The 21,939-nt window shown below is 34.2% G+C and overlaps 2 protein-coding genes across 3 annotated transcripts; both read right to left on the reverse strand.

The window, feature by feature from the left end:
• Positions 1 to 1,196: 1,196 nt before the first annotated feature.
• LOC120115688 lies at positions 1,197 to 7,712 on the reverse strand. Of its 2 annotated transcripts, none has more exons than XM_039136319.1 (16): positions 7,494 to 7,712; positions 6,740 to 6,934; positions 6,547 to 6,621; positions 6,274 to 6,441; positions 5,875 to 6,038; positions 5,431 to 5,649; positions 5,114 to 5,240; positions 4,557 to 4,745; positions 4,206 to 4,292; positions 3,888 to 4,045; positions 3,147 to 3,266; positions 2,761 to 2,986; positions 2,273 to 2,332; positions 2,013 to 2,186; positions 1,810 to 1,919; positions 1,197 to 1,687 (listed from the first exon to the last, which is right to left on the reverse strand). In XM_039136319.1, exons 1-16 carry the CDS (start codon positions 7,710 to 7,712, stop codon positions 1,519 to 1,521), a joined length of 2,460 nt encoding a protein of 819 aa, XP_038992250.1. In that variant the 3' UTR covers positions 1,197 to 1,518. The 2 variants fall into 2 exon arrangements, with proteins under 2 accessions (XP_038992250.1, XP_038992249.1); XM_039136318.1 differs by having other exon boundaries at positions 3,888 to 4,048.
• Positions 7,713 to 12,362: 4,650 nt separating this feature from the next.
• Positions 12,363 to 15,764, reverse strand: LOC120115689 (protein FAR1-RELATED SEQUENCE 11-like). The gene is made up of 5 exons (XM_039136320.1): positions 15,692 to 15,764; positions 15,566 to 15,615; positions 14,234 to 15,203; positions 13,387 to 13,830; positions 12,363 to 13,287 (listed from the first exon to the last, which is right to left on the reverse strand). Exons 3-5 carry the CDS (start codon positions 15,200 to 15,202, stop codon positions 12,475 to 12,477), a joined length of 2,226 nt encoding a protein of 741 aa, XP_038992251.1. The 5' UTR covers position 15,203; positions 15,566 to 15,615; positions 15,692 to 15,764; the 3' UTR covers positions 12,363 to 12,474.
• Between the last annotated feature and the right edge of the window lie 6,175 nt (positions 15,765 to 21,939).

A 21,939-nucleotide genomic window follows, 5' to 3' on the forward strand; every position in this document is an offset into this window, starting at 1 on the left:
TAAGAAAATATTATGTTTTAAATAAACTAGATATAATATTATTGTTAAAAATTATTTAAAAAATTGAGATGAAATTTATCATAATAGTTAAGATCGTCCACATATATTAATGATTTTAGTAAAATTATTGCCTGATATGAGCCAAAAAGAAAAAGAGGCCTCAAACTCGTTATTTGATGACAATTCTCAATGGTTTTAATTTAATTAATTTTATATTGTAAATATTATAATGAAAAATAAAATAAAACTATTAGCACCAAAATGAAAGTTTATAATAATGTATGAAAGGAATTAGTTTTTTTTTTGTATTAGGCCAATGAGGAGGTGAAAACATTAAAAGGTCTAAACTTTATATTTAGATGTCATATTAAAGTGTTTTTTTTTTTCTGTTTATTTAATTTTGTGAGATTTATGAGTTTGCAAAGAAATAAAGATGCCTTTACCATTTTCGTCTGAAAAAGTCTGATTTTATCTATAATCTTTTTTAATTTATAGGGTAAAATTACAATAAAAAGCATAATTGAAACATTCATTAGCAGAAACAATTTTTTTATTATAAAGGTTTGAAAAGGGAGTAGATTTTACCCTTTTCTTTAGTTTATCACAGATGAAATCAACCTAACCTTAGGTGAAAACACGTCAATCAAGTTAATAAGTTTCAATTCTAAATACAAAACGTGTGCAAAAGATATATTACTATGAAATTGAAATTAAAATAATTTTGCAAATTTACCTTTTATCCAATAAATATTTTAACAATTCAATCGTTGAATTTAAGAGTAAACAAAATTTAACTTGAACTACTCGACTCTTAATTTCATAAATTCAACTTAAAAAATTAAATACAAATCAAATTATAAAATAAAAATCAAATAACTCAAAATTTTTAATAATTAATAACTTTATTTTCAAATTTGAGTTGAGTTCCTCAAAAATATGATAAAATATATATGTATTGTATATGATTACAAAAATAGTTTAAATTTGAATCAAATAGTATCATATATAAAAAAATATTTACAATTAAATTTAAAAGGAAGCTGAAACAACTCGACTCGACTCAATTACTCAAATTAAATTTTATAAACTCGAATCGAATTTTATAAACTCAACTAGAAATAATTTCAAATAAAGTTTGAATTATAAAACAAGACCCATCAACTCGAATAACTCAAAGTTTTTTTATTCGACTTGAGTAGATCAAACACTAACCCCTAGCTGAATCTATATATATTCCCCTTTTCTCTAGCCACAACATGGTCATGGATAGAGAAAGATAAACTATCAAATTTTGATTTGAAAAGTTCTGTATTTCGGTTCATGGTTATCAAAAGAAACACGTTTTAGGCTTTTAGCAAAGATTTACGCCACATGTGGTGTGACAAGCAGAGAAACCCTAAGTTTACAAAACTTTCTTCTTTCTGAAATGTATATCATCGACCTATGATGGGTTTCCTAAGGATGAGACTGAGAGCGCAAGCTTACCTTCGAATTCGTGCAATTTCTTACGACTTTTTATCATTGACCAGGGGGTGATGAAAAGAAAATGACCATGAAATATACCAAGAACCCAGCAAGAAGAATTCCCCCATATACGAAAGTTTGAGAAGAATGGACAGGATACTTGAATTCGATATTACAGCATCTCATCCTCTCCCTCTCACTAGTCAAAACGTTCTCAACGTACCTGCATTATAAAGGTTTCGGAACAGAATGATAAATATATACTAAAAATGTTACGTGATACGCTAAAAAACGGAGGAAGAATGACAAGTAGTTTGCATATAGCTATATTGCAGGTTCACTTACTGCTTTGTAAACATGGTGCTTTGAAGAATGTCAGAACTATTCAAATGTGCCTCTTGCAGTCGGTGGTCATATAACAAAGATGAAAGATCAACAAGTTGTTCCTCGAGGTTCTGTTTTAATCAAGGAATGGACCCGGAAAAAAAAATTAAAAACTGCACAAGTTCAAATAACTCGATTGGTTAGCTAGATTAGCTGTGACTTACATCCAAGTATTTCTCTATTCGCTCGACTAATTCGTGTGGGAAAGGTTCGGGCAGGTTTGTTGTTTTCTTGTAAAACTTCTCCACCCATAGCTCGGTAGTTGACTTGTTCTTCTTTCCCTTCACGGGTTCACCGAGTGGTGTCTTCAAATATTCAGCAGTAAAAGATTGGACAGCCTGAAGAAAATGGGAAAGACTCGATAAATAATATCAACTATAAAGGTTACCAACTAGGACAAGGAATGGCTAGAAGAAAACAATACCTCAGATGTATCGCGAATGGTTCTGAGAGCCGAATCTACAAGTGCATAAATTGTATTTCTCTGCCAACAAGGTGGTAGCATGAGTCAAAAATGCCTCCATAAGCTTGTCCACTAGAACCTACTTGAGAACAAATAAGTACCTACTGGACTAAACATCCAATTGAATTTGTAATGTTGTTCCCTAGGAAGCTCAGACAAGCAATACGGGTACAACACGACACAATGTCATGGGGATTTTAGAAAATTTAGGAAATAGGTAAAGTGGGACACAGCGATAAGAACTTTGATCGTGCGTCCAGATGTGTCCGATCATGTCTCAATCTCGTTATGTATGTGTCCAATTTTATTTTTCTGTGTTCTCGAGTGTCCGTGCTTCATGGGTTGTTTCAACCAAATATATACCAAGTTGCAAAGTGCACTCTTAATGCCTCAGGAAGCATGTTCTCGTATGTGATACAAAGAACTTTAAGACAATGAAATTAGCTTACCAGTGCAACATCCTGAAGCATTTGGCTGATTTGCGATGTATTTGAAAATGGTCCAAACGGGTGACAACCCGCAGCCCAGAGCCAATTCACCACAGGCCTTTCATGTACATGAGAAGCTTTTTCATACGGTGCACTCAACCCACCCACAGCAGAAGCAAGTCCTGCTAAAATGTGGCGCTGTGCTTGTGATGGAATACCATATCTTCTCTCCGTTTCAGAAACATAACTAGTCAACAAGCCATGGCAAAGCACGAGGAAAGAGTTAAAAACAAATAGAGACATTAGAAAGCTTTTCGGTCTAGCAAAGTAAAATTTATAAGATAGCTCAAAATCAAAATTATGGTGCTAGGGAATTTTTAAAGGAATCAGGAAAAAGTTACGCTCACCTCAGAGGTATATTTTGACTTTGGTGCTCAAGCACTATGGCAACATCATTTCCTGTCCAAACAAAGCTTTCATCTTCCATCATAAGTTGTGGATCAACATCAGCCAATGATAGCACAAAGCTACAGAAAAATTACTGATTTATGTCTTTTGAATAGCTCTAATTCCCATTACACAATCTACAGGATGGTCCAGACTCCAGAATATTACTTTTTGGGCATTCATTATAATAATATAACACGAGTTGATCCAAAAACATGCCAGAAATATATTTTTTGGCTTTAAAATTATGACAATAATATGAAATTAAAAATCACCTAAAGTTGTATTGCTGATCTAAGCAACAGATGTTCTAATTTTGTGACATGTCAAAATTAACATAAATATGAAACCTCCAATAATATGAACAAGATACAAAACCAATGCTGATTAATCTCTGGAATGATAAAATGGCTACGCAATTTGATTACGGATAATGACGAGGAGTTTTTTTAATTCAAAAAGTGGCAGTAAGAAATCGTCACATGACCTCAATTGATATTTTAAAAATAAATGAATTAAATCATGAAGAAATACGACTCATCACCATTAACCATAAGGCCACGATTTTGTTGATGTTATAACTGATTATCCATGCCTTCCAAACTCAGTTTGTGATGCATGTTTCCGGTATTGAAATATCTTATCAAGCAACTTCGTCATGATTGCAATATAAAAAGTGCTAAACGAGTTGGTCTACTCACACGGGAATAACTCTAGTTCCATAAGTTGGGTGCAGATCCCCTTTTTTCTTCTGTTTTTTCCTTTTCTTATTGTTGCCAACTTTCGAGTTGTAACTAGCCCATAGAGGTTTATGCTTCAGAACCGAATCAGTTGAATTCTCGGATTCATCCATCCAGTGCTGCTAAACATAAAATTCGTGTTATGGCAACAGAGAGAAGCGAAGGAGACAGAGAGAAGCATGGCTGGAATGAGTGTTTAACCTCAGATCCATCCAAACAAAACGGACATGCCACAAATTTATAGTGTTTTTTTAAGAAAACAAGTGAATATAAACTGACCTGGCGAAGGAAAAACTTATTTGAAAGAGATGGGTCAGCCATTTCAAGCAAACCTGCTGCAAGCACATCTGCAGATCGTTCCATCTCCTGTGATGAGCCAACAAAAAACACAGAATAAATATAAACATCCATCATTACCTCAAGGAGACTTCAAGATACCTTGAAAAGAACAAGTTAGCATTGCAAATAAAAAGTACATTAACTAGATACAACAGGCCATCATTATTCTTAGAAAACTTACATCAAAACATGGTGATAAAAACAAAATATTTGATCATATGTAATGTAATGAAAGTAATACTCTTAAAATGAAAATGAGCATAAAAATGGGGAAAAAAGTGGAAAACCCACTTCCTTAAGAATGGCACCATCAAGATATGTCTTGGTGCGAACATGGAAGCGTCCATCCTTCTGTGTTTCTTGCAAGGAATGGCCCCGCATAGCTTTTGACACGGCAATAGCCAACTTCTCATGATGGTGAAGTGCATGTGACCCCCCAATAATCACTACTTCTTGGTCATCATGAACCAACTTTTTCACCTGAAGAAAAAAATATACCCACGTGAAACTCGTTAACTTTGCTTCTAGAGCATCGCATGAAAACAGCTATAATGCCCTCAAAAGAGCCCAAAAATACAACCCATTTGCACACAATGAAAATAAAAGACTTCGATCCAACTAACAAATAACGCAGAGTTATATTCAGGAAAATCGCTCTTCGCATTTAACCAGAAGTTCTAAAAGTAGCTTCCCGTAGTAAAGCATGATGGAACACAGTAGTTAGTCAAAGTATCAGCTATACCACAGTATGATCCACTAAAATTTATTTAGATGTTATTCCACATAACGAGACAAGAAAAAAGGACAATAAGCAGATATAAAGATGCCATTCAAGATGTGCTTCTTACCTCTGCTTCAATTGCCCCAATATCTATGCTGTAATTATGACCTTTTACCATAATATTATACCGGTTATGGTTTTGGAGGACAATAATAGGTATAAGCAGCCTTGTGGTCAGATCAACAGTTTCAAACCTGAGGTCACCCAGGACAAACAAATAAGCAAGCAACTGAAAAGGCACTAAACCCAGTAAATAAGATTGCTAGGAAGGTATAGAAGCTGGGCATTGTTCATGTATCATAATCAACTATGCTTCCAACTTTAAAAAATTGAGAAACATAAAATGCATGTATTAATCAATGAAAGAAGATAGTGTAAAATTACCGAACATCTGGAGCTATAACATTCTCAATTGTGGTTGCCACCAAAGCAGCAAGATGTCCCATGAAATTATCATGGGTGGTATGAGTATTGACAGAAGCCAAACCACCTGGAAATAAGATGCCACGTATTCGTGGCAACGTTCTAGGACCTACACTTCCTTCTTCAGTTTCAATCTTCCCATACGTGCAAGGGCCAGCAGAGAGGTCGATCACAACAAATCTGAACAGTAAAGGCAGAAATGGGTACCAGAGAAAGAGAGATAAAAAAAGGAGCATAAAAAAAATGAAAGAGAGGCTATACAACAGCTGATTGAGAAGTGGAATTTTATGTTATCTAATATCTTGTAAATATTTCTCTTCAAGCAGTCCTTCCTCAATTCCATATATCACATACTCAAAATAAGTAAAACTTCTTTAGACAAAGTAATGCAACATAAAAACAGACCTCTGAGAGCCCAGCCAAACTTGAGTCGCTCCTCCTCCATTGTACCGATATCGATATATATAGTCTCCCTCTTGTTGTTTCATTTCTTCATTAGTCAGTGAGGTAAGTTTGCTATACATCAAACTATCAAGATCAACATCCTTATTCCTAGGATCCATTCTGACCTAAAAAGAGACAGAATCATTCACCGTTGCATCCAAAAAGGAAAAATCCAAATCAATGCATCCATGAAAGGAGGAAAAGAAAACTAAAATACAAGAAATAATCAGAAACATGGGTTTCTGGCATTTGTATAAACTTTTCTGGACAGGTGAGAAGGACAATAAGTATATCAGACTCAGCAAATTTTTGTATTGACAAAGAACATCATTGCCGTTCAAAATTTGAGCTAGCTTATACCTTGTCAAAGTTAACAATAAATATAGCAGCCGGCACAGGTCTATCCGTCTCTTTCGCAGAATATCCCCCACTATCCATGTCAAATATATATGAATATAGCTTTTGGAATACTGGCTCCACAGCTGTTGCTTCCACCTCAAATAGGGGCACCTCTCTCCCAAAATCAGACTAAAATGTAGAAAAAAATAGAAATTCATTTACAAAAGATTTGATATAGTTAATTTTCCTTTCAACAATCAAGAGTAATAGTAAATATGAAGCAATATAGTAAACCTCTCTTGCAGAACCAGAAGGAACCATGGCTTCCTTCAGTGCCTTCTCAAGTGCAATCAATTCTGGCTGCCCTGCCTATTGTATAACAAATAATTGAAGTACAACAATAGCTACTCAGTTTGGATCTCCAGATGAAGGCTGAAGCTTAAACTAGTAGTAATTATTAAGCTGCAACAAGGAAAGAAAATCTTACAGGAAATGTGTTATAAACAATATGATGTTCTATATCGAGTGGCTCCCCAGTCTCAAGACAGGAAGGCCTATGGGAGGGAAAGCTGACACGCAGAAACTCCTCCAATTTAGGTGCATCCACTGTGTAACGATAGCCACCATCTCCATTGAGGCCAATTAGCACCACATTCACTTCGAGCGGAACCTGGAATGGAACCTGCAAAAGAGAACCTATTCTAATCATACCAGAGATGAGTAACAATAATCTAACAAGTACTACCTCCAAATTTTTGGGACGAAATTTGAATTTTTAATTACATTTTAGGGAGATCAATTGTGTAGATCAAATTCAGTCATTTTGAGTCCTATATTTTTGCCAATTAGACTATCTAAAATAATAAAAAAAAAACGAGACATAGCCTGATGAAAATTGGTGAGGAAAAAGTTTATATTTGTTCTTATTAGAAATTTAATTAGACTTTTAGAATGAGAACATATTCTAATCATCACAAGAGATTAGTAAAACTAAGCTATCAGTCATTACCTCCTTAAATTTCAAGAGATGTCCGGAACGCAATTCGAATTTTGGATAACATTTTTTCTGAGATCAACTATGTAGCTAAACTACAGATATTTGGATTCCTATAAATTTCGTAAATTCAACGGTCTAACATACTCAATGATGACAAAACTCGATGAAAATTGAGGAGGAAAAAGTTTATACATCAATTACTTAAGAGATTTAACAACAGATTTTGAGAGCGACAAGCGGTTACCTCGGCACGCGAGTGGAGCGTGCGGCGAACATCGGATCGGACGCTGTCGCGGACTTCGAGGAAGGCGCTATGGTGCCAGTGAGGGTGACCAGGGTCTCTTTTGAAAGCTTGTCGAGCTGACTCGGAGTGAGAGGCGAGTCCACTAAGTGCAACGAGAAATAACATAAACGACAACCTTGATCTCGATTCCATTTCGTTGATAAAAGCGAGAAATAACATAACCGGCAATGACTTGCGCATATCACACTGAATGGGCGATTTATTGATTTGCATTTTTCCAAAATGATCCCTACTTTTGCGGATAAATTACGATGTGACGAATGGAGCCTTTTATAATGGGCCTTTTAATGGACATTCAACTTGGAGCACCCCATTATGGTCAAGAAGAAAAACTTGCACCCCATTGCATCTGTTCCTTACTTGACGATTCTAGTTAACTTATAAATTGTTTATTATTATAATTTTTTGTTATTATAAGATAATATTTATTCAAAATCTTTTTTTATTTATTCACAATAAGTACACGTTCTAAAGTTACAACTATTCAAATTCATAACTTTTAAAAAAGATGGGATAAATTGATACAAATTTCATTTCTTATGAATGAAAATAGGAGACTAGCCTAACTAATGTTTAGGCTTACAATACAGTGATCCAAATACATTTCATTCCAACAAAAAAACAAACAATAGGGGATCATCGAGCACGATAGTAGGGATATAAAAAGTTGATTGATTTGTAAAATTGTCTGAAATCGACTTGAGTCAAAATTGTTTATAAGTCGAGGTGGTGGTGATCTGAAATTGATTCGAGTATGAAGTGGTGTTGATCTGAACCCGAGTTAAACTTAGAATTTGTGGATCTGAACCGACCTGCACACGATCTAATTTGAGAATGACCTGAACTCGAATTGAACCGATAATATGATAACTGAACCCGAGGTGCATTCGACTGAAATGAACCCGAACACAAGATTAAGGTGATAAATAACTGGTATTATCCAACCTGCTATCAACCTGACCTGTTATGAACCTGACCTGTAAATGATCTGACTTATTATTAAACTGATATAATATTTACCTGACTTATAAGTTATAATTGATAAAATTGTGAGATTTTGAATTTATAATAAATTATGATAATTAATAGGATTACTTTTTAAAAGTTAAAACAAATTGTTAGTTAAGATAATTAAATTAATAAATTTACTTTCTACATTAATTATAGTTTTTATATTAAAAATAATAGTTATAATCATTAAATTAATTTCATTAAATAATTTATTTATTAAACATAATTTTTTAGATTAGATAAAATTAATTTAAATATGTACAAGTTTAATTTAGTTTTATGCAATAACAATTAATAATTAAATATAATTTAACCTAAATTTTTTAAAAATATATAAAAATAAATTTACTTGATATTAAAATTTTGAATAACATAAAATTTATTACACTTTAATACACTAAAATTATAGTAAAATAAACTAAATAATATTATAATAAAATGAACTAAGATTGAAAAAAATATGTAATCCTTGTATTATAAAACTTAATTATAATCATTAAATTACACTTTAATACACTAAAAGTCCAATACAATTCATTTAGAGTCCATTTACATATATAAAGTCTATTACAATATATAATGAAAACCCATTTATAAAAATCTTTAAAATCCCACTTTTAGCCCACTTTGCTTTTGTTTTTTTAAAAGAAAAAATTTTCCACTAGTTTCATCACTTTGTCGGTTTTGGAGGAAAAAAAGGGAGGTGAGACCCTCGCATTTATGGAGTTGAAAGTTTTAAGGATTTGCCAAGTTGACAATCCATGTGGACCAAAGCTAATTACATGAGTAGGCTGTAAATGAAACGAGATAGATCGTGAATTATTTGAGATCGATTTGATCAAGGCTTGATAAATACTCAGATCGAATAGACTCGATTCAAGCTCGAGCTCAATTCGAGTTCTTAACGATCAGAAACGAGCTACTTGATATTCTGCTTGAAAAGCTCTTGAGCAACTAAAAAATATAATATATTAAGATTTTATTTTTTAAATAAATTATTAATAATATTAACATTTATGTATTGATTTTTTATATAAAAAATACAGTAAGATTTTTATGTATTTAAGGTTCAAGTTCGAGTTTGAGGCTTCAATCGAGTTAAGTTTAAGTTTTTTTTTCATTTCGAGCCTTTTCGAGCTGCTCACGAGCTTCAGTTCAAGATTTCGAGTTCGAGTCGAGCTTGAAAATTTTAAGCTCGCGAGTTTTCGAGTCGAGATTAGTAATACTCGAGCTCGACTCGGCTCGTTTTCACCCATACATGTGAGCCTTAGATGAATTTTTTTAATAATTATAATTTTTTATTAATTTTATCTTTATCTAAAAAATAAATTATGACACACACACATATATATACACACACGAATCAAGTGGCCTATGTAGTAAATAATTGTTATTATTTTTAAAGAACTTAGGTTCGAACACCATAAATATCAGGAGTGTGAGCGTTTAAAGTCGAAAAATTGAGTATGTTCTTTGAACAAATACTGCATTGTACTTACCTAAATTAATCAATATATATATAGAATCCAAAACCTTATAAACTTTTGTTATTCAACTTTTGAAATGAATGCAATTCAACCCATTTTTTATATTAATTTCAGTTTCACATTTTACAACTATATCAATTTGATCCCTATGTGTTGTTTAATTTATTTAAATTTTAATTTGTAATTTCATATTTATTCAATTTAGTGCTTACAATTATATTTGTATATGAAATTGACTCATACTTATTTATATTTTTATAATTTAATTCAAATTCAATAAATCACATAATATACTTCATTTCAAACTCTATAAATTATATCATAATCTCCGAACCTATAAACCTTTTTTCACCAACTTTTTAAATGGATTCAATTTATTCATTTTTATGTTAATTTCAGCTTAACATTTTATAATTATTTCGATTTGATACCACACATGTTGTTTAATTTATTTAAAATTGACTCATAATTATTTATATTTTTTATAGTTTACTCCAAATAATGTACGATTACAAATTACAATTCGTTGTTCATGAAAGGCAAAAAATAATTAACCCAAAAATGACTCAATTGAAGTCAATTCGTACCCGGTAAGATTTGATTTGAATTTTGTCTGATGTGACACGCTCTGAACGAGATCTGACCTGAAGTCCATCCGAACTTAAATTAATCTGGTATTTAACTGATTCAGACTTGAACCATTTTGACTTGAATTGACATCGATTTGAATCTGATGTCAAATCAATCTAAAAATTACCCGAACTGATTTGACCAAGATCCAACCTAATCCGAGCTAAACCATCAAATTGATCTGACACAATATGTATCGATATGACTTAACTTGACGGATCAAACTGAAATCTGAACAATTATCTGATTTCACATCCGATAGTGGCATTCCTTGAACGATCTATAAATTCTATAAATTTAGCGAACATATCAGCTGGCTAGGTAGCTTCACGCAGCACCCTTTTAAGGTCCACCGACCAACCATTCCTTTTCATATTATTGATGGCATGAACAAAGGATATCGAACTCAAATACGCCATTAGATCTTGAGTGAACTTTAAATCCTTTATGCAATTAGATTGAATCTGCAAAGTAGTGATACCATTTTCCCAAACGGTACAAATTTCATTTTTAAATTATTTTTCTCTCTTATTGTAAGTGTCCAATAATATTAATTATTGAACCACTCTCTATTATATTCAAATTCAACATAATATTATTGGCTAAACAAGGATGGTGCTTAGTTTCAAACCCAAGTTCGTTATTCTAACGTATATTACTAGCCAAGTACTTCCCGAATTCTACTTTTTTAAAAGCTAATCTCGGTTCTCAGCCTTCGCTCATTTGGGGGAGTATACGGAGTTCAAGAAGATTACTTCATATGGGTTTGGGATGGAGGATTGGTAGTGGGCTGTCGATCTCTATTTGGAATGATTTCTGGCTGCCAGGATTTCCGGTTAGAAGACTAGAGAACACAAACTTCTCAAGTGGATAAAGTTTCAGATCTGATTTCGACAAACGAGAATAGATGGAATATAGGTTTAATCCTATCTCTTTTTACAAAGGAAGAAGCAGAATGCATCATGTCCATCCGCATCCCTGATTTCCCATAAGATGACCTCCTAGTTTAGAGAGGTGAAGGCTCGGGCATTTATTCGGTACGAAGTGGTTATAAGTTGCTTATTAAAGAAGACTGTGTCGATGACTCATCAATGACATTTTTAAACTAATTTGGCACACCACGTGTCAATCAAAGGTCAAAGTTCTTCTCTCAAAATTTGCTAATAACTATGTTCCTACTATGCACAATCTTTTATTAAGCGAGTAACACAGTCTGCCAAATGTCCTAGATGCGATCATAATGTGGAAGACATATGTCATGTTAGTAGAGATTGTCCCTTAGCTTAGGCTGTTTGAAACAGTTTCAACATTAACTAGCCACAAGAGGGTAATTTCTGGAATTTTAAAAAATGACTTCTTTACTTGTTACAGTCCAATAGCAGAGATAGACAAAACGTGGTGGCTATTTCTATATGGTATTGATGGCTTTCCAGAAATAAACTTATTCATGAGCATTGCAACCAATGTTTGGAGAATGTGATCAACTCCATCCGAAGTCATCTAGCTGAGATTGATACCCTCTCATCCACATTACACCAAGTCTAGAAATCAACCCTGTTTAAGACGAACATCTTTCAATGATTGTATTTAGTGAATTTAAAGTTTGAATTCCGAAATTTGTAAACCTCAACACAAATATTTATATTTGGATTATGGGATTTTTTTACCAGCTGAAATATGGAAGAGTAACTAACAATAACGTCAGACTTTTTTGTTTGTAAACCAAGTAATGGCTTCTAGTGCTTTAGCCTACATATATCCTAATGCATCCCCATTCAAATTGTCCCCTCCCATCATTGGACAATCTGATGAGTCATGCTCGAACTGTCCACAGCAAGAACTGGAAAAATGTCTTCGTTTTGACTGATATCAATCCCGTCTCGCGGCCTTCTATCTTTCATCTTTCCTGATGTGAGAGGTTCGTGAGAAGTCCCCATCGTGAAACTTTGAACGAATCCATCGGTATCTTCTACCTCTGGTAAGATCAAACCAGACGGACAATTGTATACGATATCATTCACGCTCTGCGTTGGCCTAGGAAGGTCCTTGTTGCGGGATAGAACCATGGAAGTTTGCTCACAAGCAACATCGAGGCGTTCCTCCGTTTCGATCGACTCGGCTACGAGTCTTGAAGTCATGGACTCTAACAGCTGAATCTTTTCAGAGTGATCTCTCATTGCATTCTTTGGTTGGTTTGTGGAAGGGGAACTATTTACACGCCAACGGCCGGGCAGGTATTGGCCTGGAATACTGAAACAGTTATTAGTTGACAGAACACGAAGAACATGTCTGCATAGGATGCCTGAAAACTCGAAATAACGGCAACTACAACTAATCTGCTCTTCACAAAGAATCCAAATCACTTTGCAACCTCCATCCATCCGGGTATGGTGTTTGACTTCAAAGCAACCTTCACCGACCACAAACGATGCGTATTGTGGAGCCAATAAAAGCTCTTCTTGGAGCTTACCGAAGGCATAAGGTGTAATAATGGTAGCCGCATGGGATTCAATTGGTGAGCCTGTTTTAAGGCAGACTTCCGGCGGTTTCCTGGGCATCTTTTGCTTAGAACCGGCCCGGTCATTGAATCCAACGATCTCAGCCACCTGCAAAAAAACGAATGTTCAATTAAGATTAGGCATAGTGAAAGAAATCTACATCTGTTAAATCATTCAAGAGGAGAAAAGTAATCAAAATTTGCACACTTGTTCCACAAAACGATCAAGTTGGGACTGTGCACTCAAAATCCGTTGGATGAAAGCATGAATGGTCTCTGATTGACATAAACTCGTCAAACCTGCAAAGAAGTAAGGCCTCAAGAACGGCAACGCCCAAAACATCCGCAATGCATATAAGCTGATAATGTGCTTATTATCATGGAGTCCATATTTATCGATCATTTCTCTCCATTCTTCTTCGAAATCTTCTAACTGTTCCAAACTATAAAGCCGATAAAAATCCGATTTCCAATCATCATATCGTGACCCAAGCATAACAGAGAACCAATCTGAGAACTTTGAGATAATGTGGCAAATGTTAAAGGCATGCTTGGTTTCAGGCATTTCACTAGCAATAGCCTCTTTCAGCCACATATTTTGGTCAGTTAGTAGGGTTTGTGGAGCCTTTCCCTTCATGAAGCCTCTAAACGTCTGCATAAGTATCGGAACACGAAGAATCAGAAAGAAGCATTGTGAGATCAAAATAGAAGAAGAATACAAGGAAAATGAGACTAGCATAAGAACTAGATGCTTAAAGAACAAAACATACATCAATTGCATTTTAAACCCTGGAGACCTTGCTGTTTTTAACTTCAAGATTAAATTATTCTGATCGTGTTTTTTATTCCATAAACCGTACATTGACTGCATTGAAACTTCAGAATGAATTTGAAGGTGAAGTCGAAGTGTGAAAAGTTAATTATCCCAAGAAAAAGTTGCAAAGTCCAGGGCAGGGGCTCCATGATAACTTGCATATCCGTAGTCTATTCAGGGGTAAAATATTCAAGCAACAATTTTAGTTCCACCAAAAGTATGCTTATAGAAGGTTTCTTACCTTCAATCCCCAGGAGAAAGATTGTATGTTTTCGTTTCGTAAAAGGATGCAACCGAAGAAAGAGGTCATTCCATGATTGTCTACTCCAACCCAAACACCTAATAGCATGTCATAGGAATCCAGACGGTGCGTCGTATCAAAAACCACAGCATCTCCAAATGTCTCGTATAACTGAACAGATGAAGCATAAGTCCATGCAATATGCTCCAGCCTGTTATGTCCATCCAATTTGAAATCATATTGGAAGTTGGGATCTTCATCTTTCAGTTTTTTGCACATTGCAATTAGATCGATAGGATCATTATCACGATTGACATTTCTGAAAGACTGCAGCAGGTTTCTCACATCTATTTCCGTAAACGGCAGACATCCTAACCTAACTCCTTTTTCTAGCTCCATCAATCTTAACATTTGTCTCACCGACATTCCAGCCTTTGCAAACATGCAAATCCGTGCTTTGTCATCTGGAGTAATGGTGCAGTAGGCAGGAAGAAGACATACTCCATTCGTTTTTAAGAGTTCATGGTTGTGAATGTTACTAAATGCAGTAACACGCCATTCAGGGACATTAAAATCCGCTCGCTTGACAATTCGCATGTATGCTTGACAACCGCAACGAGATGACTTGCGATTTCTTTGCATCCTCCCATCTTCAGATAGTTTCATCTGTGGATATCCACCTCGATGGCAAGTAAAATCCCTTCTCGTTACTCCTCGTCCAACCCCATCTTTTCCTCGAGTTCGATGGCGTCTGATTGAGAAACCACATTGTTTGCCAAAACTGCAATAAAATTCATAAGCAGCATCCTGTGATACGAACCTTTGGCCGATAAAAGGAACGAGATTCACAGAAGTTTGTTGTGACAATATTGTCGCCTCCGGCATTTCAACAATAGTTCCAGTATCATCTTGAGATAAATCGGTGCCGTTTTCAGAAGATTCCATCACCATACTTGTTCCTTCAGACATTCTTTCCACAATAGAAAAACAAAATCTCAGTTATACACAATCTATATATACAAAGCAATCGTAAACAAAATTTTCATACTCAAGTAGAGAAACTAGCTAGTCTTCTCCTTCGATGCTGCTTTTCAAGGTAGCTAATTTCTTTTATCAAATACTTCATTCCTCAAAGCATCCATTGATGACTAATACTGATCACTTAAAATTAACATTAGAAAATTTAATTATTCCATTAACCCAATGTGTAGACTAACATTTCACATTAAAGGGTACTTGGATTTCCACTAAATTTGATTTTTAAAACGAAGGCAAATCAAAAGAAGAAAATACCGAAAGATTAAAGCTTAAATTGGAGCGAAAGGAACTCACTTGAGAGCTAAATTTCTTACTGTAATCTGGATCTCGTAGTCAGATGAGACCTAGAAAATAATCAAAACCCAGAAAAGGGAAATCAATACGAATTAAAAAGATGAATTTAAAGAAAGAAGAAATTACCTGGATTTTTTTTAATTTCTTTATATAACGGTCAATAACGAACTGAAACACCAAAAATCAATTAAAATATGGTGAGAAAAAAAAAACAGATTAAGCTGGCGGGGGGTTAAGAAGGGTGAGCAGAGCGCATCCTCTAGGGAACCATAACTGTTCACAGGGAAGATTGGCTATCGTGCGCTGCAGTGCGGTACCCTATGTTATCATGCGCGCATGTTAAGTGTTGGCCGTTGGATCTAATCTAGGGCTTGTTTTAATTTTGGTGGGGTCCGATTCGAGACCGTGATTTGTGGGGAGATGCAAGTAAACTTCTTTCTGATCAATGCTTACGCGCGAAGTTGGAGAGTGGACAAAAGGTTCCCACGAAATTTCGTGTCACTTGTGAATTGCGTCTTATCCGTCGTCGGCCGGCGTAGGATAGATTGAGCGACCCCGGATTTCAGAAATGAGATGGATTTGGTTAGTCGACTTCTTTTTTAATATTTTGTATTTTTTATAATAATTTGATTTAATTTTAGATATATTAATGTTAAATTTTGAAAATGAAATTTTTAATATCTATTTTTAAATATGTAAGAGTCATATTAATCTATTTTTTGAGTTTCAAAATTTAATTACGTACAAAAGAAACTCATTGGCTTAATTAATTTTTTAAGTACAAGGATTTTATCCGTCTTAAGTCTTTGATTTAAGAGCGAGTTACATTAATGATCACTGAACTTTTATGATATTTTTAATTTAGTCATTAAACTTTTGAAATTTTCTTTATAATCATTAAATTTTTTATTCACTTTAATTATAATCAATACCATTAACTCTTGTTAAGAAAAATTAATGTTACATGTTGAAGTCTATATTTTTTATTTCATTTTTCTAAAAAATAAAAGGTTCTAAAACTTGTTTTTCTCTTTAAATTAATTGTTATCGTTTCTCCCTTAATAGTGTTAAGATGTATCAGAATATCAGAGAAATGTATTATTGGTCTGGTTTGAAAAGGGATGTCACCGAATATGTGGCTAAATGTCTGACTTATCAACAAGTAAAGGCTTAGCATCAGTTTTTGTCTGGATTACTTCAACCCATTCAGATTCCTGAGTGGAAATAGGAGTGAGTCACCATGGATTTTGTCAGTGGGTTACTTTCGACGCGATCCAAGAGGATTCAATATGGGTTATCATTGATTATCTCACCAAATTTGCTCATTTCTACCAGTTCGTATACTCTGGACAGATTGACTCGGTTGTATATTTTTGAGATTGTTCACCTTCATGGGGTCCCATTGTCTATTATTTTTGACCGAGATCTGAGGTTTACGTCGCGATTCTGGGAGGCACTCCATGAAGCTCTTGATACCCAATTGAATTTCAGTACAACTTACCAACCACAGTCTGATGGTTAGTCTGAGCGGGTTATTCAGATTCTGTAGGATATGATGAGAGGATGTATTATTGATTTTTGGGGAAGTTGGGAGGATCACTTGTCATGGGTTGAGTTTACCTACAATAATAGTTATCAAACCAATATTCAGATGGCACCATATGAGGCTTTGTATGGTCGTAGGTGTCGTACTCCGTTGTGTTAGACTGAACAATAAGAGAGAAAAGATGTGAGATCTGATCTTATTCTGGAGACTGAAAGTACAACTAGATTGATCCGAGACAGACTTAAGGCTGCTTTTGATAGGCAGAAGTCTTATATTGATCTGAAGAGACGGGATATTGAGTTCAATGAAGGTGTCCGAGTCTTTTTGAAAGTATCCCCTTGGAAGAAAGTTCACAGGTTTGGCCGTAATGGCAAGTTGAGTCTGAGGTTTATTGGACCTTATTAGATTCTGCGTCGAGTTGGTCCTGTTGCTTATAAGCTTGAGTTGCCACCTGAGCTTGAGCGCATCCATGATGTCTTCCATGTCTCTATGTTGAGACGCGACTGTTCTGACCATCCCATGTTATTTTTGTTGAGGATATCGAATTGAGGCTTGACTTGAGTTATGATGAGGAGCCTATTCAGATTTTTACCTATGAGGATCGAGTTCTGAGAAGTCAACGTACATTGATGGTTAAGGTTCTGTGGAGTAACAGTAATCTTTCAGAGGCCACCTAGGAGACTCAAAGGTTGATGGTGGAGCAATTTCCGTATCTTTTTCCACCAGGTAAAATTTCGAGGCTAAAATTTTCTTAAGGAGGGCAGAGGTGTCACACCCTAATTGTTATGGGCTAAATTGAAAGGTTTAAAAATAATAATTCTTAAGCATTATTTTTTGGAAGTTCAGGGGCTCAGGGTATAATTTATCCATGGTTGGATTTAAAACCTAAAATCCTTCATTTTTCCAATTTTCCCCGTGTTCTATGAAATCACCTTCCCCAAACAGTTTATTTTCTCTCTACTATTATTGTGTTTTCCTTCCGTTTAGTCTCTGTTTCAGTCGTCGTGACTTTCACTGCAGACATCTTTGTGTTCGTCTCATCGCCGCTATTCGCTCGGTACCCTTGTTTCATCGTTTTTCATTGCCGTTAGCGTCAGGTGAGGGACTTTAGTTTCAGGTTTTTAAAGAAATTCAATTCCATCGCTCCTCATCGCAAACCAACCTTGGTAAGTTGTTCCCCGTGCTTTGAATTAGTTTTCTGGAAATTTTGATGAAAAAATATCGTTGAACGGCGTCCCACACGCCCTCACACGCCGCCGTGCGCGTGTGGGACTGTCCAGGCAGTTTTAAATTCAAAACTGGCTGAATCGATTTGCTGCTGGACCCGACCGTTGAATTGGTCAACCCGTTGACCCGACTGTTGACCGTTGACTTTGACCTATTGACTTTTTTCGAAAACCCCTATCTTTATGTTTTTCGACTCGCATCTCTGGAGCGCTCTCTAGTTGACCCTGATCAGTCATGCCCTCTTTAGTTCGTTTCTGGTCACTCGTCCCGAGATACACGTAATTATTAGATTGGTATTTTATGACATTCTGTTTAATGGTTGGCATTTGTATTTATGGTAGAGTATTGTTTTAGGTTCTCGATCTGCAGGACCTAAGTATTACTGACCATGGGAAGCGTAACACTTAGCTGACATCGGTTATCTTCTTTAGGTGTGTCTTCTTTACCTAATTGATAATCATATTCGTTAGGTAGTTATGTTAATACTTCTGCTTAAAGTATGTTTGCAATTTGGTTGCACTTACCTGTATCATTCGTATTTTCGAATAATGTTGCACCACTTTTTATCTGCTTATTGATGTATTTTTTATTTGCATGATATTAATTCTCCGTTCTGACATCTGCATGGGATTAGTTCACCGTTCTCACATCTGCATGAGATTATATCTCTATTCTGTTTATCTGTAGCGAAAGGTAAAGTAGGGTGCCATTGGTGTTACTTTTTGTTCATTAAATTCAGATTTAATGTTATATTTAATTGCATTGTTTTGCATATGCTTGGATATCTACTTTACTTTAGAGGGCACACTGGGCTTCGTAGCTCATTTTCTAGTTTCTATCTTTTTAGATTACTCAGACTTTTAGGATTTACGATCGGTACTTAGAGGATCGTTTATTGTCATTCTCTTCCAGACATCGAATGAACGTTTTCTTTTCGAACTTTTTATTTGTTGTTTTCTGTTGATTATATATATTTTTTGTGTATTTCCTTTTTATGGAACTTGGGATAAGGATTTTTTTTATTTTCGAATTTAGAACTCGTAGTATATTTTTAAGTACTAAGAATCCTTGAATTCTTTTGACGGTTTAACGACGATGCATGGCAAGACATGAGTTTTTCTTGATTTCTGTTCAATCTAACGATGTCGTGGTCTCTGAGATTTGACCGTGACGTCCAGGCCGGGTCTAGGGGGTTACAGAGTGCATCATAGAACAATGGAGCCAATCAATCTTGTTCAAACAGAAGCTTTTCGATTTTCCAGTTTATGCTGAAAACAAAGTATCTGAAAGTAATGATTACAACAAGAGGTTCGAGTGCCAATTCTGTCACCGGGGATTTGCCAATTCTCAAGCATTGGGTGGCCATCAAAATGCTCACAAACGAGAAAGACGAGCCCATCATCAACAAAATCACCGCTTTCTGACTTCTGGACCTCTTATCACTGTGCATTCGGCTCGGTCAAGGCCATCGATGCATCCGAGATCGCTTGATCATGCGGTTCGGTTCCGAGGTCTTGCTGCACCATCTTTTCCGATGCTACTACTACCTCCAAGGGGTCTTGCGGGACATTTTCAAGTTCAAACTGATGTTGGCGTGGGATCAATACTAGATTCATCTTTAGCTAGAGAAGTAAATGGAGAAGGTAAGATCGATCTCTGGTTGAGGCTAGCACTGTCCGGCACTACCTCGAGTCGATTCGGGCGATCCAGGCCCCGACAAGGGATTCAAGTAGCAGTCATAACATGGAGTTAAGATAGTTAATTTGTGATTTTAACTCTTCTCGTTATACATATTGATCGTTATTAACTGTAGTAGCATTAATTATATAATATACGTAAAAAGCAAATCCTCAAAGTTAAAGATCAATTACTTAACTTTTTAATTTAAATATTTAATAAATTGTTATTCTTTTAAAATTAATTAAATTAAATCTTTTTTTTTCGCATTTATTCTTAATTTCATCATAAAATACATTTTGGACATTAATAATCGTGTCTAAATAACATCTTTTTATAGGCATTATCACGGTGATGAAAAGATTTATTCATGTTATAATACAGTTAAAATTTAATGATCCATTGATATAATTGATGTCAAATCAAAATTCAGTACTATAAATAGAGTAATTGAAAGTGTAATGATATAAGCTACATACCACCTAAAGTCCAATGATAGTGTAATTTATCCTAATATTTATTGCACTTTACAAATAATTCGTAATCTTGTAAATTTGATTTAATTACATCATACATCCTTAAATTATGACCCTTTTTTAAACTGGTTTCTCTATTTTTATACATTCTAATTCCATCCTAAAATTATGATTATCATTCTAAACTAATCCTCAAACTTTTGAATATTTCAATTTCATCTCCAAACTATGATATTCATTCTAAATTGGTCCCCAAAATTTTTGGCCATCTCAATTTAATCACAAATTATATGTATATACTAATCATATCTTTTGTTAATAAATTTGTTAGACCAAGTTATATTATTATATGTTAGAAAAAAAATTACGTTAAACTATGGTTGAAATTAATTATATATTTGGATGAAAATGAAAATTTCAAAAGTTTGGGGACCAATTTAGAATGATAATCATAGTTTGAGGATGAAATTAGAATATTAAAAAATTTAAGGACTGATTTAAAATGATGGTCATAATTTAAGGATGAAATTAAAATATTCAAAAGTTTAAGAACTAATTCTTTCACTTTGTTTTGTAAATAAATATAATCTTATAATTTCAGAACTGATTTAGTCAACTGAAATCAAATATAATTTGAAAAATAAGAATAATAAATATACAACTCAATTAGAAAAAAAATATACAATGAAAAGAAGAAAATATTTTGGATACAATTTTTTTTATTAAAGTTAAATTACCAAATGATATTAGATGAAGTGATAAAAACTTTATGTATGAAATTTTTTATTACATGTTTGACTTTCAAATAATAAATTTTAGTAATTTCATTAAAATAATTATAAAATTGTGAGAAGATGATAATATCTATACGATGATATTTATTATATTTGATAGATAATATTATTTTTATTATTTTTAAATAATAAATAATAATAATAATTTGATATTTTATAATTAATTAATATAATAGATTAATTCGATTTTTTAATTAAGCATAGAATTACCATGTTAACATCAAATTTAAAGAAGAGAAGTTTTTGCACACGTGTTCACCCCTCCTTTAGGTAGCACACAAACTAAATGGAACCTGCTGGTAGCTTGATCAGAATTCCCATTAACAGTCAAAAGTCTGTTTGGAATTTGAAATCTCGACCCTCTTAAAAGATGTTGTAGCGTTGTAGGTGTTTTTTTAATTCCCCTCCATTTTAATAATATGATTAGATTATTTTTAAATTTAAACAGAAAACTTTTTTTTGTGTGGAAAAAATAGAAACAATTCTCATCTTATTTACTATCCATTTATTGCTTTGAACTACAACACATTCTCTCTTTCTCTGTCTTCCTGCCAGTTTCTCACGCTCAAAGGAGGAGCCTCTCATTTATGTTTCTCCCAAAAATCTCAAATTTAAGCTTAACCCCATAAATTTTAGCTGAACCCAGAAAATTTT

Source organism: Hibiscus syriacus, unplaced genomic scaffold (genome assembly GCF_006381635.1).
Source record: "Hibiscus syriacus cultivar Baekdansim isolate YM2019G1 unplaced genomic scaffold, ASM638163v2 tig00110270_pilon, whole genome shotgun sequence".
NCBI classification, from domain to species: domain Eukaryota; kingdom Viridiplantae; phylum Streptophyta; class Magnoliopsida; order Malvales; family Malvaceae; genus Hibiscus; species Hibiscus syriacus.